At 37.2% G+C, this 18,564-nt stretch overlaps 2 protein-coding genes across 2 annotated transcripts; one reads left to right on the forward strand and one right to left on the reverse strand.

Annotated features, from left to right (window-relative positions):
• Window positions 1-4,286: 4,286 nt before the first annotated feature.
• LOC103703123 (uncharacterized) lies at window positions 4,287-12,174 on the reverse strand. The gene is made up of 3 exons (XM_008785847.6): window positions 11,888-12,174; window positions 11,036-11,218; window positions 4,287-4,882 (listed from the first exon to the last, which is right to left on the reverse strand). Exons 2-3 carry the CDS (start codon window positions 11,195-11,197, stop codon window positions 4,715-4,717), a joined length of 330 nt encoding a protein of 109 aa, XP_008784069.1. The 5' UTR covers window positions 11,198-11,218; window positions 11,888-12,174; the 3' UTR covers window positions 4,287-4,714.
• A 297-nt stretch (window positions 12,175-12,471) lies between these two features.
• Window positions 12,472-18,292, forward strand: LOC103703122 (TLD-domain containing nucleolar protein). The gene is made up of 9 exons (XM_026802995.4): window positions 12,472-13,007; window positions 13,119-13,221; window positions 13,319-13,423; window positions 14,040-14,125; window positions 14,955-15,196; window positions 16,044-16,233; window positions 16,727-16,910; window positions 17,441-17,776; window positions 17,893-18,292. Exons 1-8 carry the CDS (start codon window positions 12,955-12,957, stop codon window positions 17,744-17,746), a joined length of 1,269 nt encoding a protein of 422 aa, XP_026658796.3. The 5' UTR covers window positions 12,472-12,954; the 3' UTR covers window positions 17,747-17,776; window positions 17,893-18,292.
• The last annotated feature ends 272 nt before the right edge of the window (window positions 18,293-18,564 follow it).

Below are 18,564 nucleotides of genomic sequence, written 5' to 3' on the forward strand. Positions count from 1 at the left end.
AGACGTCAAAGGAAATGAACACCCATTAAAGAACATTGAAGGCCTTCTTTCATTTCAACCTTTATGGACGAGAAGGCTTTATCAATGCGCATTGATTCCCCAAGTACAAGAAAAAAAAAAGGGAAAAGAAAAGGTATTTGTAGATCACAAGCTCCTTTGCCTCGGAGCATAAGGCTTGGAGCACTCTATAATCTTTATTTCTCCTGAGAAATTAGGTCCCCAATTTCTTCTCTGCCATCATAGCCATCATCAAAAAACAACTTTATAATTAGATCAGATTCCTGTAAGCTTCCAAATAAAGCATAATTCCAATACCATATAGACAAAGTAAACTTCGAAAAATCACATTTTGGCTTATCGCCACTTAGCGATCCATTTCGAAAGTGAGAGGTTTTGCACTTAGCATCACTATGGCAAGCATGCGAAACATCCAGCTAGTGGAATTTCTTGTTCATTCGTGCCGACATCAAACAAATTTCTTGCATATGTCCTCGTGTATGTCTATTTTGGTGAATACCTCCATCCTTAATAATCAGGGCTGAAAATGGGCTCAGGCCGGCCCCACTTTGGCTGAAAGACTTCAGATCGTAGTTGGGCTTAAGTATAAAGTCCATTTTTTTTAGGCCAGTATTGGATATTTTATCAATCCAGCTCAAGCCCAAGCAAGGCCCAAAATGGAGCCCAACTTCAGGCCCCAACAAGTTTCAAACCCTTTGTGTGGGCTAAGAACTGTTGAAAATATTAGTATTTTTAAGCCTCTATAGAATTTTCTGAAGGCATAATAATTATATGCGATTCAAGGCATCTTAAAAAAATTAGAATTATGAATTATCAATGAGAAAACCATTTGTACTCCACAAATTAAGACCGGGCCAATCGGATTTGTTTGGGCCTGGGTCTGGGCTTAGGCCAGGCTCGTATCCAGGTTTTTCAACAATTTTGGAGCCTAAGTCTGATCCAAAGCCTGAAAAAAATTCGGGGGGGATTCATAAGTAGGATGTGGCCCAGATTGGCCCATTTTCAGCCCTAATAATAATATTCATCTCCGGACCTCATTGGTGGAGGCTAGAACTTCCGATCCCTTGGTTATCATTTACAAGTACCCCAGCCAACATGACAGGCTACCCGAAGCCACCATTGTTCGACGGATTAGGGAAATCCGTGACAGGGCTTTTAAGGCAGGATAAATGTTTCTCAAGGCCTTTGACCGCAAGGTGTCATGCCATTTATATTCGGAAATACGGAGAGCAAGACCTGCACAGTTTTCAATAAATAAATAAATAAATAATATATTTTTTTGAAATTTATCTTTATTATACATATGGATAAATTTTATGCTTACAAATTAACGATGTTAATAAAACTATTTAACTCACATAAAAATCAAAATTATTCTTAAAAACAAAGGAGGATGCCTTTTTTTAAAAAAAATGCTTAGATGGCTTATATGTCACTAGAGATTATTTGGCCAGTTTATTTTTTTTTATTTTTTTTTTTTGATGTGGTATTAAAATTTTATTTAAGATTAATAGTATGGCTTAAGTTCTGTTAAGTTGTGAATTAAAATATTAGATAAGAATAAATTTTAAAATTATTGAATGTAATTATAATTTATTTCTAATCTAACAAAAAGAACTATTGCATTGAATCACCCCAACTACGCAGAAAAGGATGAATGAAGTCTATAGCCCATCTAGCTATCAAAATTATAATTCCTAGCACTTGCTATCGTGGTTTATCGACTGAGGATTGGACAAATGACTCATGCATGCACACAAATTACCATGGGTTGGTTTAGCAGTGACATGAAAGTAGCACCCAAACCAACCCCTTGCTCAAGAGTTTAACCATCTTAGATAAGGTCAAGCAAGGTTTGATTCTGTATTGATGCTAAGAACACGGGTCTTCTTCAGATATTGTGCTGGATGGCAGAGAGGAACTTTTGACATCCAAGGAAACGATGGAGTCCGATTGAGGCTATGTACATCAAAGAATTAAGCAAGGCAAACATGAAACAGAACGGTTTGTTCTACAAAAGTTGCTACCTATCCACAATTTCCAAAATCAGAGGCAGAAGATTGCAAGATCTGTGCACTCGTTGATGTAGAAACATTCTATGGGCTGATTTCGATGTCGTAGGGCTGTCATCAGATAGGATTTGGAGACCAGATCATCAATAGAATCCAATATTTCGAGTCCTATTGATGTATAACCAATTAGTCATATCACACAGCACTGTGTGAAATGCCCAAAAGGCCAAAACCTCTCTTTTTTGTTTCAATTTAGAAGTCGGGTAAATAAATGATTGGTGGGATAAAGTTGCCATCTTAATTTTTTGAGATCTTAGTGGTAGTTCAATACATTGGTTGGTTGCTGATTTCTCTAGGATATTTGCTTGTCCAATTACTTGTAAGAGAAGTCCTAAAGAGCATAAAAGGCTTAATTTAGGGCCGGATGAAACACTTAAGGTGGTTTTGTTTTGAAAGAACGAAAGGAATTCTTTGGCCAAGTCCAGTCCTTCCCTCCCTCTCTCAATTCCTTCCATCATCCTTGATCTCAAGTATTCCTTGTTTTGCTCTTCTGAATTACACGTTGCTCTTGTTTTCTACAAAAATACAAAATCCATGATCAGAAATTTCCTTATGGAACCAGTATAGGCCACGAGCAACTGACAGGTTTCCTTTAAAAGCTTGTCGTATTGTAGGCAACCTAATAAAATCTTTGTTCTTCAGACCCATACATCATCTAAGAATCTTAAATAGAAAATTTCTGACCACCTTTAATCATATAATTAGGGGGAAAAAAAAGTTTTTGCTCTGATTTCATTATCAGGTCAGCAAAGTGATTTTTTGATTCACACCCTAGTTTTTGCAAACCCTTCATGCCGACCTACAGGCCCCTGTGACCTATCCACCATGTCCGAGCACAAGTCTAGAAGAGGGATTATAGAAAGATGCACTAACTTGAATAAAGTCCCATGCTGGAAACTAAGCACCATCTTGTTGCAAACAGTATAGTCATGAGCTAATGCCTTCCATCGTTCAAGAACTTCTAATATCAAAATCTCAAATATTTATATCAAAATGTCAAAACTTTCTATAAGAAGTCATGTTATAGGTGAAGAAACAGTCAAACTCTCTCTAGGGTAGAAGGTAAAGATACAGAGAAGGTTACCTGCAAGGTGAAGTGGAACAACTAGCAGATTCAAGATGATTTAAAGAAGTTGACCAGTACACAACTGGATATGTTAAGATAATAACATCATATTTTTAGTTCTTAACAAGATTGACAGCGTAGTAGCAATTATATGCAAAGAATCAATTTATACAATCTAAAGCAATTTAAGATAGTGAAGTTTATTAGTAAAAAAATTCTCTTCCATCACAATGTAAGATCATTGAACATTTTTCATGCTAGAACTGCCATGTCAAATGGAACAAAATGCACAAGGTTAACAAACATGTAAGATTAATAAGACTGAGAATCCCCTAGTAATGACTATGAATAACGAATCATTTCACAAGCATCTAAAATAACTAAGTTGGTACATTGAGAAGTAAAACAGACCATCTTCCAACAGAATGCAAAACCACTGAACATTTTTCATGCCAGAACTGTCATGTAAATGGATGCTAAGGGTAAAAGGCTATCATTTCAGCAGATGTCTACTAAAAGAGTCACTACATAAAATGCAACCATTCATGTCACCAAGAAAAGAAACAAAAGCAGGTCTTCTTTTTTCCAAATTTTTGTGGTTGGCATTGTATTTAAAAAGAGCAGGTGAATTGTCCTTGTCTGAGATACACATCTAGCATGATCAAGTTAATTGCTTCACAACAAAATTTCAAGTTCTAAAAGTCAACAGCAAAACATAATATACGATTATCACATATAGCACATGCAACCATGCAACCATTTTCAAACAAGCCAACCAGAAAAACAACATTCCTCAGATTTGTATAGTATAACCAACTATAGAATTTGAAGAGTTTATATATTTAAAAAGACAAAACATGGGATAGAAAAGAGGATCAAATAAAATATGATGCAATAGCAGCAATACTAGCAAAAGACAACAATGCTATTATGAGGGAAAAAACTATTAAGTACAGATAAATGAAAAGAGATCGCAGAATATTCAGAGGACATGTATGATGCAACATTATGCACAATCATACCTAGGCAGGAACTGGGTCGCCATTGATGTTGACCTATCTATCTGAACTTCAGATTTTTGCTGTTGATATGAATTATAACAACCCAGTCATTGCCATTGTTACCATCACTGACATAATCACTAACACTGTTGTTGCCATCATTACTGTTGCTCAATATATCAAAATAATAAACGATAAATCAGTTCGACAAATAGCTCAAGGTGCTTCTGGGGAAACCAAAGACTGGGTTGGGAATTAAAGGTCTGGTATCTAGAGATAACTATGTCAACTGCAAACATCAATTTTAGAATAACTGAGCATATTGATACAAGGCAATCATTTTAACAGATGTACAAACATGCTGCACAGAGGTAGACAGCTCGGCAACCAGCTTCTGTCGTGTTCTGTGACAAAGGCATCACTTCTTTATTGAACAGGCAAAGATCCAGGTAATGTGCTGTTTTCGACTGCCTGAACTGCTTCACTACTGAAATAACAGTACTTGGAATAAAGATACATCCATGACAGCCAGGTAATTTTAATTAGTTCCAGGCTGCTTAATCTTCCACAATTTGCTGCCCCTCAATCTCATTAACATTTGCTGCCAAAGAATTTCCAGTGCCATTTACTGTATTGTTACTGCTGCGGCATTGCAGCAGCTGTCGCTGAAGGCTCTGAACAAGCTCATTCAGCCTCTGAATATTCTTTTCTTGTGAGAGGATTATCTGCAGCAATAGGTGAGATATCCATTGTTTACAAAATGTAGGAAATGGTAGTCTCAACAAGAATCTCATGTAAAACTTCAGTATTTATGTGTCCATGCACTCATGTAATCATATAGGTGGAAAACAAAATGCATACCAGTCTACATGATGCTCACTCTTCGCCACATTAAGATAACAGGTAGACTTAACCCAAGAGCCAGTAAGTGGCATGCTACATATGTGCATTTCTAGGATTTAAGCAAAACTTCATATCATGCTGTGCCAAAGAAAACATGTCCTCTAGTTGCCAACATAGTACAAGGGAATTTAGGGGTGGCAAAACTAGCAATGGATCAAGATGGATCGAATCAATCTTTAACCATTAGAAGTATAAACCAAACAGGCCTACGCCAAACCTCACACAACCCAACATGGTAGTAGGTCAGAAATGTCTCATAAAGAGTGACTAGCAAGTTACCTTCATGATTTGCAATGTTCCATTTTGGCTGGATGAGAGGGGAAAATGGGATGAGGGGAAACCGAGTTGGGCAGCATGAAGGTGCAAGGCTGCAAGTCTTCAGCAGCTAGGTAGCATGCAGCAGGGGTGTAGGGATGCGTGTAGGGCTGGAAATAGGCTCAGGTTGGCCCGAGGCCCATCAGGCCGGGCTTCAGACTAGGCCCGAAGGAGTTCAGACCGGGTTTGGGCTTAAGTGTAAAGCCCATTTGTTTTTTTAGGCTGGGCTCGGATGTGTCATTGGACCAGCCCGAGCCTAAGCCTGAACAACGCCCGAAATGGAGCTCGAATTCAGGCCCAAATTCAAGCCTAAATCAATTTGTTTTTGTACATTGTTATTTAGAGAGAATAATGACGAAGTAAAGGATAAATGCAAATGGATTTAGCTGAGAATAACGTATCATGTATCATTCACTTGTGTTATAGGAGAGAGTCTAATTTTTAGCTAGCTCATTTACTTGTGTTATAGAAGAGAGTCTAATTTTTAGCTAGCTCATTTACTTGTGAAGCAATATCATGAAATATTAAACTTCAATCGGGTTCAGGCCAGACCTATTTTTGGCCCAAACGGATAATTCAGGCAAGCCCAATTGGGTTCGACTGGGCCCGGGTCTGGGCTCTGGTCGGGCTTGGGTCAGGCTTGGGCCTGGATTATCCAAAAATTTTCGAGCCTAAGCCCAGCCCGAAGCCCCAAAAAAATTCGGGTTGGGTTCGGGAAGGGGCATGGCCTGGCCCACTTCCATCCCTAGATGCGTGGTGTCGAAGGTGAGGGGCATGAAAAAGAAAGCAAAGAGATAAGGAGAATTGAAGTGTAGAGGAGGAAAGGGAATATGAGAAAGGGAGGAGGGAAATTGTCAAATAAGTCCTGGTAGAAGTGAAGGCCTAAGGGTGAGGTGGTCATTGAAAAAGCAAATTGATTTGGTTTGGGCTGACAATTCAGTACCAAAACAAAAAAATGCTAGTGATAATAGGTTGAATATAGGTTAGATCACCCCTTGCCTAAGCCTGACCAACATTGCTTGACAAAGCCAAAACTAGCTTGGGTTCATATTTTATTTTAAGTGTAGGCCCACCCTAGTTCAAGGTTTACCAACAGAGCCCAAACTCAATTCAGCTTAACTCGGGCTTAGCCGATTCAATAGAAAGAGAAGGAAAAGTCGCCACAACAATTATCTCAGAGCAAAGCTGATGTATGGTAAGGATTTAAGGAAAGGCAAGATCTATGACATGAGGGTCAAGCTGCAGAGACTAGAAGCATGAGCTGCGCAATCAATGTGAGATCTAAATAGTTAGAAACACCATGGCAGGGGGGAGAGGTGAGAAGCAGTGAGGAAAAGACAGGCAAGCTAAGAAGAGGTAACCTACGTAATGGTTACATATGTAAAGTGTACATACATATATAAATACATATTTATATGTGTGCATACATATACATATATATAGATGAGTGTGTATATGTGTCCATATATATATATATATATATATATCAGTACATACAAAAGGTTATTTTCTCTTATATAATTATAATTGATAATGAGGTACAAACAAAGCTTTGATGAAGCCAAGGGAACCATGGCCATCTTAAATCAAATCTGGGCTCAAAAAGATGTGCTTGAGTAAGATGGAAAACTGAACTTGCTTAGCCTTAGCTTGACTTAAAGAGCATCAAGCCAACCTGGGCACCCTGCCTGTGCTAAATGTATTTATCATATCACATCACAACATAAGAAAAAAGCATCAAGCTATAATGCAAAATAATATGGATTGTCTGTCATATAATCAACCAAATCATTTGAGTCATTCAAATATTATTTTCTCCTTAACCTAACTAAACTCTTAAAACTCAAGTCTTTCTTGTTGTTTATTTATTCTGATGTAATGCTAACCCATGCTAGTCTATTTATCAGCTTTTTCTAATGTTAAAATGCAATGTATATGCAAGACCAAATTGTCAAAAATCAGCAAGCATTTCTGTGATAACATAGAACACCGGATTTATTGAAGTAGGACAAGAATCATGGTTAAATATTCATAACATATATACTTCTTAACAGCAAACAACAAAAAAATGCAGTTGGATGAAAAAAGAAAAAAAAATCCCTAATCCATGCTCGTAAACATTAAGCCAATTCTGCAGTGTTTAGCAATGTTGCATCTTCATGTGCCATCAAGTACTGAGCTTTAGCAAAGGAACCAATAATGTGCAAGCCCACAGTGTTAGATGGTACCCTAGTTTGAAGTTATAAACCATTAAATGCATCTTGGTCTAGCCCTATTCATTTCCTTTTGAAAGTCAGATTCATTTGCCAGCAACAATTCAAATTTAAGTTATAAATGTGCAGCCAGAATATCCTCATCCTGAGGTTGGTGAGGACTGACCATTTTCTAGAGCAATAAGCTCAGTCAGTTGTATAATATATCAAAAGGAAAAAGATGCTTCATAACTCCAAAATAATCAAATAATAGGATGTTAAGAAAGCTCAATAGCCTAAATATGCATATGACTTTAAAAAGTATGTTAAACCAACATAAACTCATCATCTTCAAAACCATGAATATCTATGTACAACCATAAAGCTAAAGAGTCGCTGCTTTTATTCTGTCAAGCTAGGTACTTATTCCAAATGAACAAGCTAACTGGTCAAGACAGATAAATATTCCAAACAAACTAGTTTTCCTGATTCAATAGAAAATCACTATTGTATTCATGGAGTTATGCATCCCATCTACAATATCTACAGTTCAACAAGACATGATATAATCCATAACCACGAGCTTAGTATGAATATGACAGATCACTGCATTCCATTTTTTATAATTATGAGTAAAAAAATCATAACTAAGTTCCAATAAGTGTTCACCAGATATATTGTCCTAGAAAATACAAGATAATGATGTAGTAATATGTTTATGTTCAATATATAAAAAATCCATCACCGAATATTGTGTTCCAGTTTCATAACAGAACAAATTTTTTCAACAATGTTATCCGGCATTCCTTTAGCAATTTTCTTAGAACTGGACACCAGATTCAGTTTTGCTATTTGCTTTCCATATCAGTAATATTATATGTCCACCAACATCATTGACTAATAAACAATAAAAATGCACAATTTTCATTTGATAAGCCCTAGCAACAAAAAAGAGATCCAAGCAATTAGCATGGATGAGTTTTCCTTCTCTCTCTCTCTCTCTCTCTCTCTCTCTCTTCAATGCAAGTTCTTCATATGCAGGATGAAGTAGCAATAGAGGGAGAAGGTGATTCAAAAATATTTTTTTCAACAAGCACAAGTACCACTTCTTGGCAGTTTTCTCAACATGAGAGAATATATCCCTTCTAGGCTGTGGATTCAGTTTTTCTGCTTTTCCAACTAGCAGATCTTCAAGTATCACATAAAGGCAGATTAATGATAGATATATAAAGAATATAGCTATTTGTCCACCAGCATCATTGACCAGTAGCGTACACATATAAATATGGACAGCTTTTACTTGGTAAATCCTGCCTAAACAAAATAAAATGCAAGCAAGCTATTTGCATAGATGAGTCTTCCCTCCTTTTTGGCTTTTTTATTCCCTTCTAATAATGTGAATTCTTCATATGCAGTAACAGCCAGCAATAATGCATCTTATCCTTTATCATGCTTTCACATTGGAATTTTAGTGTACTAGCACCTATTTATATGGGAGTATCTTGCATGTGCAAGAGCAAAAACTACACATATCAAGAAGGGAGGCTTAAATTTTCAATACACATATGTCTCCTCCTCAAACATGTTTTCCATAGGAAAAGAACAAAAGAAGCACATATGTGAGAAGAATAATACAGCTAAAATTTGACCCAATTCTTGCACGTCTCAAACACATGAAGGGAAATCCAAAACAGAAACTACTTTGTTCATGATGATCTACAATGTTCAAGATGCCTAAAAGCTAAAACGCAAGTGTTGTACAGTTTTCTTACATAAGCATCAATTGGATGCAAAAAATTAAGGTGATGGTAGGAGATAGGAGATAGGGGCTCAACATCTATGCGACAACTCCCTTGACTAGTGAGTCAAAGGAGGTACCACATCACAAACCCTTGCATCCATGCTCACAATCCCATCTTACAAATAGGTGGGAGATGATATTCATCCCTCCATACAATACTATACCAAGCAAGTTATCTAATAAACCACCAGCCATGCTTTTAATTGTTGACAAATGCAGGGCATTTTCAAATGGCAAAACAACGACAAGGAGACCACATACATCGTTTTTCCTTAGAAGCTGTATGCAGACGAACATTTGCCTCATTTTTCTTGCACATAACACTCTGAAGTCTTAGGAATGGATAATGGAATAGAGATATAAAAAGAAGAAAGAATGAAAAAAAAAATCACAATATCAGATAGCAATTTGGCTTACGCCCAAGAAGGTGAACAACTGAAGCTACCTTCTTACTTGAAAAATTGATAGAAAATTTGAACAACAAAAAGGGAGTTTACACATGGTTTTCATCAACTTGAAGGAAGCTTATAATAGTTTAATAAGAAAATTTATTCGGCAGGCTTGTATATTGAAATTTGAAGAAATGCACCTTAAGTGATTATAAGTATTAGGAATAGTTGTAGCATGGTATAAGTCTTTTCTAGTCACTACATGTTTACACCAAGAATCAGCATTAAACACATATCATTTTACATGAATCATAAATAAACTTACCGTTAACATTCAGAAGAACGTATCATAGCATATGACAGTCTCGAAAGAGGACAAGATTACATGCTGAATTGATTTTGTACAGGACAGCTCTGAAGTATAAGGGCTTTAAAAAAAATCAACAAACAAGGACCAGGTATATGAAATGAAGTATCAATAAAAATACAAATGAAGATAAGGTCTCTATCATGATTGACGGACAATAAATATCAAAGAGTGATTGGTTCCTTTAGCTAGGATCTATTGTATAAAGAACGCAGAGATAGAGTTGCTCACATATAACAAAATTGGAACTACATGGATGAAGTGGAGATGCACTTCTAAGGTGCTATTTCACCAACATATGCCTTGCTGGTCCTTTTTTCAAAAAAGGGTGCTCTTAAATGCCAATTAAACATGTAAAATTTTGCATTGCTCAAAATTGTTGGGAAATAAAAAGGTCTAAAAATCAAGTTTAATCTGACAAAAATGATGATCTTGAAGTGGATGTGGGGTAAAACTAGAAAGAATAGAGTGAAGAATGAGTATTTTTAGAAGCTTTGGTTGTTGCACCAGTTAATAATAGAGTGATGGAGAATTGACTAAGCCGGTAGAGGCGTCTATAGTAGAGATGTGAGAATGCTCTGCTACAGACATGTACTCAGTTTGATGTCAAAAGTTTTAGGACAAGGGAAAAGACATAAGGTAACATAATCTAAGTTCTGAGAAAGGATTAATAGAATTTTGAATTTCAAAAAAAAAAAAGATATGGGCTTTGATAGGAACCTTGGCCAAAATAGGATTAATTAAGCTGAACAACATAGTGTGGTTGAGGCTTGAAAACTATGGTTATGGTTTATCCAAAATTTATGTAGCTTACTGAAATATACGAAAAATAGATTTTATTTTTGAGTGTTGATAGTTCAAAGTATAGAGGCTAACCCTGCTTAGGAATAGTTATATGAATCAAGACTTACTTTTTCCTTGACAATTTCTTCTCTGCTTGATACATGTTGCTGCTTCTGAGAGATACTTCGACTTGCTTCTATTTCATTCGCAAGTTGCGCTTTCCATTCAAATTGTGACGTGATTATAAGTATCACCAGCAGAAAAACGAGTACCACAGGTCTTGACATCATTCTAATCAATTATGAAAAAATCTGCCAACGAAGAAACCATTAGCATAAAGACTATATTTGACAAAGAAATAGCTACACTACATAGCAAAGAGGAGAACAACAACCCAATTATGTTTTCCCAACAAACTGGCATTAATTCTTGATAACATGAAAGAAAAGAGTACAATTTTAATTACATTACAGAGTGCGGATAGTCTGAGTGTAGTAAAAGTCGAAAACATGGATCAACTTTTCCAACGGTCACTGTGCCAAGCTATGGGCTACCTAATTTGAGTCTCATAATCTTGGTCGGATGGGAGGCTGAAAACCCTAATGATAGGACAGATTGGATTGCCAAGCTTCCATCAGTAAACATGATCCAATAGATTCACTGATGCCATTGCACAAGAAGGAAAACCTTGCTTGTCTTCATGAAAATTTTACCACAACTTGGCACCCAACCCATAATTCCCTACATTTCCGGGATAGATGGTGTTCCAAGCAGCAATGAAAAGCAGCGAAACCGGTAATCCTTCCCACCCTAATTCCTCTTTTCCTTGATCGACTCCAACAAACCCCGCGAGTACCTCCATAAAACCCCAGTAATTCCAAGAAGAGGGGGAATCGAGAAATCTGGCAGTTGAATTATACGGAACCAGCAAACACAAAAGATCGAAGAGAAAAGGATCAAAATTTGGGGAGAAAACTCACCAGACATTCCGTCGGAAGCCCAGATTTTTCTTCCTCGATCGAGAACTAGGGTTTCGGCGGGAGGAGAAAGAGGAAGTTAACGATTTGGATTTGGACTGATGGGCGAACTCGATGCGACTCGGTCGACAGATGAAAGTGCGTTGGGTTTTTGGTTTCTTCGAATGGCGACTAGACAGGACGAACGCTGGTGAGAAAAGTCCGGGGACGGCCGTTGGTTTGAGATCGTGTGGCCACCGTACCCACACCGACGGACCCTCATAAAGCAAGCAAGCGGATTATTTATTGCTTCCCATCCCCCATTTAAATATACCCAAGAATTCGGTTCAGATAAGTCTTGTATTTAAATATATTTTTTTCGAATATGAACTCTTTCCAACCTCATCCTCAAATAGAATTTCTTTTTAATCTTATTAAATTAAATTAAATGCAGTTCCACATCCAACTAATGTATTGCACTAATATTTTTTTTCCAGTACAAGTATAGTCAGAAGAGTCTAAAGAGAGTAAAAATAGAGGAGCCTCTCTTTAGTATTAAACAGGCAAACTCATTTCGTGCCCATATTTACCTCTTAAAACACATATATGGTCTGAAAAGAATTGCAATCTGTCACTATCCTGCAAATATCATGAAGCAGCAGGTGTCCATCTTTCCATCGATCCTCGTTTCGAATCTGTCCGATAATCATGATTAGATCCTCCTATAGTCAATCCACCCTAACACACTAATAAAAGCTTCAACTACTTGATATATTGCTGGCTAGTGCTACACATAAAGCCTCTTACCTTATTTGAGATCTTTTTTTCTATTCATCATCCTCACCAAAGTCACCATCACTCAGCACACCTAAACTGGAGTAAACTTTAATTTCAAGCGTGTGGCCAAGTATTTTGGAGGTTCGAATATTTTTTCCTGACCCATTTGGAGGTAAATCTCTGACTCTACACGTGTCCTCCCTGCTGAAGACTAGCGTTGCCGCTACCTCCTCAATCTTCACCGGGAAGGGTGACGGGACTGCTCGGCTATTCTTTGGATCAACCGGAGACGGCGGACACCGAGGGCCGCTATCATGGGCAACGCTCAGTCACCGTCCGGCGACCCGCGCTTCGTCACGGCGACCCGGTACAATTTTCCCCCTCCTCTTCATCTCTCAATCTCTTCTCACCTATTACATCCATCTATTAATCTTCGTTCTTCGATCGTCTATTTATCTGTTTGGGGAAAAAAAATTAGGGCTTTTACTAATCAGGAGCTGGAGGATCTTAGATCACTCTTTATGTCCCTGGCCGCCCAATCCCAGAGCCACGGCAAGTTCGTCAGCAAATCCGTCTTCAAGGTCCTTCTTCTCCTCCTCCACTCTCCCCAATCCCTTTTTGCATCCCATCGAGAAACCCTAATGATTCTTTGATTGGTTCCAATATTATCAATGGCAGACGTATTTCGGGATTGATGGGTTGCTGGGCGATAGGATGTTTGATTTAGTTACTCAGAAGCGTAATGATGGCATGCTCGCTTTTGAGGATCTCATCGTATCCAAAGTAATCTCCTTTTTCTTCATCTAATTTTTCTTGCTGCTATTGCTATTCTAGATTGAACTGGACTTGTATCACAAAGAGAGTATTAACTTTCAGAGTAAATTCTCATTTATTTTCATATTTAGTTGATCAGCAAAATGATTACCTGTCTTCTCATTGATTTGAATTTCGGAGAAAGGAATTGCAACGCTAGCTATATCTGACAAGCCCTGTCCTGCTTATGTCATTGCTACTCTGAAGCTGCTTTTCTGCAATCTACCAATTGGACTCTTTTGCCACACATTTTTTCTTATTTTGAAATGAATTATGGCTCAACGTTATATTATTCACTTATATTCCTTGCATAGCCGAATGCGCTTTTCCTTTTCGCAACTATCTTAACCAAAAAGATCAGGACTTCATGTACTGCTTTTAAGAAGTGTTTGTTGTGATAAAAAATGGAACCAGTTTGTTAGTTTGGCGTCATCTCATGGTTTGTTGTTACGGAACCACCATTTGCACTGTTGGCAGTCCAAATTTGAAAATATTTCTTTATCTGTAACCCCGGACACCGTCCCACTTACTACATCTGCACAATTATTTACTTGTCTCTTGGCTATTATTCATCTTCTTATGTCAGGGAACATATGAGAAAGGAACTCGAATTGAAATTGAGGAATACATACATGAGCTGTGTGATGTTACAGGGGATGGTGTCTTGGGAAGGTATCATTCTAAGGCTGAATTGACTTGTATTGTCAATTCTTTACTTTTAATGGCTACCATGGATCATTTGTAATACGTACCAAGCTTGTTGTTTGATTCTTTGGTATATTGTTAAGTTTATCCCGAAATGGTTTATGTTGGCCTTTTTCTTTATTTTATGTGTGCAGCATGAACTCATGGAGCTAGTTCTTGTAAACTGTTGTAAACCTAGCAGTATAACGATTGATTCGAGTACTTGGTAAAAGGATAATAGCAATTGCTGAGTCAAGATGAACTCAGTTGTTTCTATGCTAGTCCCTAACCTACAGTCATATTTTTCTTTACACCTCTTATTCTCCATTCTTAATGATGATGAAGGTTACTTGTGAAGTACCCTAAGCTTGATACCATCTACATGGAATTTCTTTCATGTTTCATGTGTGGTTTATCAAGGGTTGAGGATGTCCTGTATGCAGAGTGTCAACCCTCTGACCTTGTTCCAGAACCTGGCCAAGGCAGCCTTGGCAAGAGGGTCCTTTAATAGTTTCTTGTAGAAGTGTCTTGAAAAAAATAAAGTTTTCAAATGCCTTCAGTTAAGCTATAGTGGAGTAACTGGACAGAAATGCTGATTGACCATTAGCACATGCATATTATGCTTATCTATATAAAAAATGCATATTTTGTAAGGCAACAAGCTTGTGATCATGGTTTTTTGTATTCTCATAACATGACTATCTTCTATTAGTTTAGGTCTTATTTCCTTGCTCTATAGTTGAAACTTATTGATTGCTTGTTATATCCTGCTGTTCTATCAAATATTGTGATATGATACGATACCATCACTTCTTAGGTCTGATCTGGAAGCTGTTTTGAAGTCCATACGTAAAGCTGTATTTTCTCCAGAAATTGATGAAAATGGCTTGAACTCGCATGAAAATGTTTGGGAAGTATTTCTCAATGCAGCAACATTTTCAAAGAAAGGTGAAGAAACAGCAGAAAACAGTATGTCTTCAACAGATTTTAGAAATTGGTGTAGCCTTCTTCCATCTGTGAGGAAATTTCTTGGAAGTTTGCTGATGCCACCTGATTCAGGTTCAGTCCTTTCATTGTATTTCTTTCTTCCCTGCATTTGCTATACATGGCGTATCTTGAAGACTTCATGCGATGTCTTTTTTAGTTCTTCTGGTTATAATATTTTAATTGGTGTCCAACCTAATGGATTTTGGCCTGCTGAATTATAATCTCTGAATTTGTAAGGATTAGCCTCCAATTTGTTACAGCTATTCTGGTTGCAACTTCATCATGCTAATGTGTCTTCATGTCTTAGTTGAAGCTGTATATGATTCTTCAAATTATCATAGGCAACATCAATAGGACATACAAGTCTTATTCCTCAATATTGTAAGATGTGATTGTATCTGTATTATATAGTATATTATATTATACATATATAATTTATAAATATATCATATTAAAGAAAGTTTGCCTGTAAATGTAATATAGCAGTAGGATTCTTGAAGTGAGCTTTCCATGTGAAAGATAGAATCTGATAAGTGATAAGACCTACACATGCATGTGATAATTGAAGGAATAAATTATATAAATTTACCCTTCTAACCGAACTGGTTGATGGATCTTATATTTGTGTTTCCTGTCATCTGTTGGTGAATGGATCTCTTAGCTTGAAAACTATGTTGATGAGTGTTTTCGGAGACAGAGAGAGAGAGAGGCCATTACCCAGTTATGGTCCCTGTTATCCGGGGTCTTGGGAGGGGCAGATTGGGGATAGTCCTAGTCTTTGGCCTTTTTTTTTGTTCTTTTACATGAAGTCTCTGCCTCAGGACTTATACCTGTGCTATTGTGCTTGTCAGTCCAAACCTTTACTATTGCACCAAGCAATGACCCCTTCCTATATTCATCTATATCCCTTTTTTTACAGGCAGACCAGGTTTTCAAGTTCCACATCTACAATATCCAGAAAATTTAACATCCGATTTGCTAATATTAAGGAGAGAATATGCTTGGCACATTGGAGGAGTCCTTTCTCAACATGAGGTGGAGGAATGGAAGCTTTTGTACCATAGTTCAATTAATGGCCTAAGCTTCAATACATTCTTGGGAAATATATCGTGAGTATGCTTTTGTTTTGCAAGTTTGCTATCTGTGGCTGATTGAATTTGAAATATAAAAAGAATACTCAAAACACAATGTGGTTTATGTGAAAAGAATTACAGAGCATCACATTATTTGCGATACTCACATGCTGTAAATGATCATTTGCATTACAAGTTAGCACTTACAAACCTCACGCAAGGAAAAGGTAATTTTTGCATGTTTTCATGGAAGATGATGACAACACATAAGATGATGCTATAATTAAAATGTTTTGCTCCATTTTGGAGCAAGTAGCAATTTTGTAGACCAGATAATTCTTCTATGTGGTGTCACTGTTGTCTGAATAGAATCTAAATCCCTGTGATTTTGTTTTCTAGGTTTCTTGTAAGCAATGCTGGATGTCCTATTTTCCAATCAGCTTTACAAAAAAGAGGGGAAAAAAAGGGGAAAAAATAGAAGTATTATAATTTCATTTTGCTGATTGGGCAGCTTTCTGTACATCTGCAGGAATGGAGATGGACCAACTGTTTTGATTATCAAAGATGCTGAAGGTTTCATATATGGAGGATATGCCTCTCAACCATGGGAAAGGCAAAGCAATTTTTATGGTGATATGAAGTCCTGCCTCTTCCAGCTATATCCTCAAGCATCCATTTTCCACCCTACAGGAGCAAACAATAATTTGCAGTGGGTGAGATTTTATGAAAACTTACTATGACACTTGATCTGTTCTTCCCTCTGAGATTGAATAATTTATGTCATTATTTTCCTGACTAATAGCTCTACCATTATTGTTATGTTATTGTTGGGATGTTTGTCCATGTATTTACAGAATTTGTTTGTTCTTTGTAACTTTCCATTTTCCCTCCTTGTTCATGCTTGTTTGCTAATGAAACCTGGATAGTCCATCACTGGTTCTCCTCTATTTGCTCATGTACCTATATCAGTCAGGGGTGCATATCATAGTGTTACCAAGAAATTGCTTTATTTCAGAGCTTATCAAAGCTTACATGCACAGGTGTTCACTCCTTGTGCAAAAGAAATAACTTGCCAACCATAAATGTAAGACATCCTTTTATTTCCTGCTGGCTTTGAAGTAATGATCATGTATCAGTATGCTCATCTAAGTAAAAAGTTGCTATAATTTGAGATAGTGTAAATTGCCTTCTGCCAAACACAGAATAAAAGCCAACCCTGACAACTGATACCTTATTGTGGTAGTGTGCTGTGAATTTCAGTTCGGATAGCATTCCCAATGGCATTGGCTTTGGTGGGCGGGCCAATCACTTTGGTCTCTTTCTGTCTGCAAGCTTTGATCAAGGGCACACGTTCCCCTGCACCACTTTCAACAGTCCTTCCCTCTCTAAGACAAACAGAATACGACCAGAAGTAATTGAATGCTGGGGAGTCCTATCGAAAGGAGTGCAAAATGAAAGGCCAGATCTTGTTAAAGGTACAGTTCTCGAGAGATTTAAGGAGGACCGGAACATGCTTAAGATGGTAGGCCTGGCTAATTCCAGCAACTGAAGATTATGCCAAGGGAGCATCTTATAAAGGGTAATGATTATGAAAATGGCAATGTATTAACAAGACCATATTTTATGATATTATTTGTGTCCTTCGTCTATCATATGGATGATGTATCTGACAAGTTTAGTTCAAGTTCATTACAGATGGTGGTAGGGGCTTACAGATGCCACACCAACCGCTTCGGCTTTGAAGCAGAGGTTATAGCAATATGAGGTGGAAAAGGTGGCGATGAGCTATTTGATCCTGGAGGCTTTATGATTTATGTTAGAGACTAGAGAGGAAGTCTACATTGATAATTGCTATAATGACTTGTTACCATGTAATTTTGGAGATTATGACAGCTCAACAGGATAGGGGAAGTTTATTGGGCTATGTTCTAGTGGAACGCTTTCTTGTTTCTTGTGCATGTTAGTCTACTTGTCTGGTTAGTTGTATTGCTGATGTCTCTGTCTTGGGTGGTGGATGCGATCAGCCAAATGTACCATGGGAAACTGCTTGTAGGAGACATATAATTGAAGTAGTGAGTTTGAGTTTCTTTTATTATATTATGACTATTTGTTCTTTTTTTTTTTTATTGTAGAGAAAGCATAATCTTATCACATTTTAAATTTACTTTATGTTATCAGATGCCATAGCATTAGCTTAGGGGCGTTTGGTTGCACGAAAAAGTCGTCATTTTTCTTTGAAGGTAATTTTTTGAAAAAAATAATTTTTAGCGAGAGTGGAATTTTGTAGTTTGATTTGTCTGAAAAGTGAATGCTAAGAATTTTCAGTTATGAGACTTTGAGTGCGAACTTTCCAAAGTGAAAGTAGTG

The sequence above is a fragment of the Phoenix dactylifera genome, chromosome 13, assembly GCF_051530095.1.
Source record: "Phoenix dactylifera cultivar Ajwa chromosome 13, Ajwa_hap1_PhDact_Kaust_v1.1, whole genome shotgun sequence".
NCBI classification, from domain to species: domain Eukaryota; kingdom Viridiplantae; phylum Streptophyta; class Magnoliopsida; order Arecales; family Arecaceae; genus Phoenix; species Phoenix dactylifera.

What these genes read in the sequence shown, in the direction of transcription:
- LOC103703123 (XM_008785847.6), bottom strand. Translation starts at nt 11,197, where the DNA reads ATGATGTCAAGACCTGTGGTACTCGTTTTTCTGCTGGTGATACTTATA. An exon ending in AAGAAATTGTCAAGGAAAAA is followed by an intron (nt 4,883 to 11,035) that starts GTAAGTCTTGAT and finishes CTATTGCTGCAG; the next exon opens with ATAATCCTCTCACAAGAAAA.
- LOC103703122 (XM_026802995.4), top strand. Translation starts at nt 12,955, where the DNA reads ATGGGCAACGCTCAGTCACCGTCCGGCGACCCGCGCTTCGTCACGGCG. An exon ending in CGCTTCGTCACGGCGACCCG is followed by an intron (nt 13,008 to 13,118) that starts GTACAATTTTCC and finishes AAAAAAAATTAG; the next exon opens with GGCTTTTACTAATCAGGAGC. An exon ending in GCTGATGCCACCTGATTCAG is followed by an intron (nt 15,197 to 16,043) that starts GTTCAGTCCTTT and finishes CTTTTTTTACAG; the next exon opens with GCAGACCAGGTTTTCAAGTT.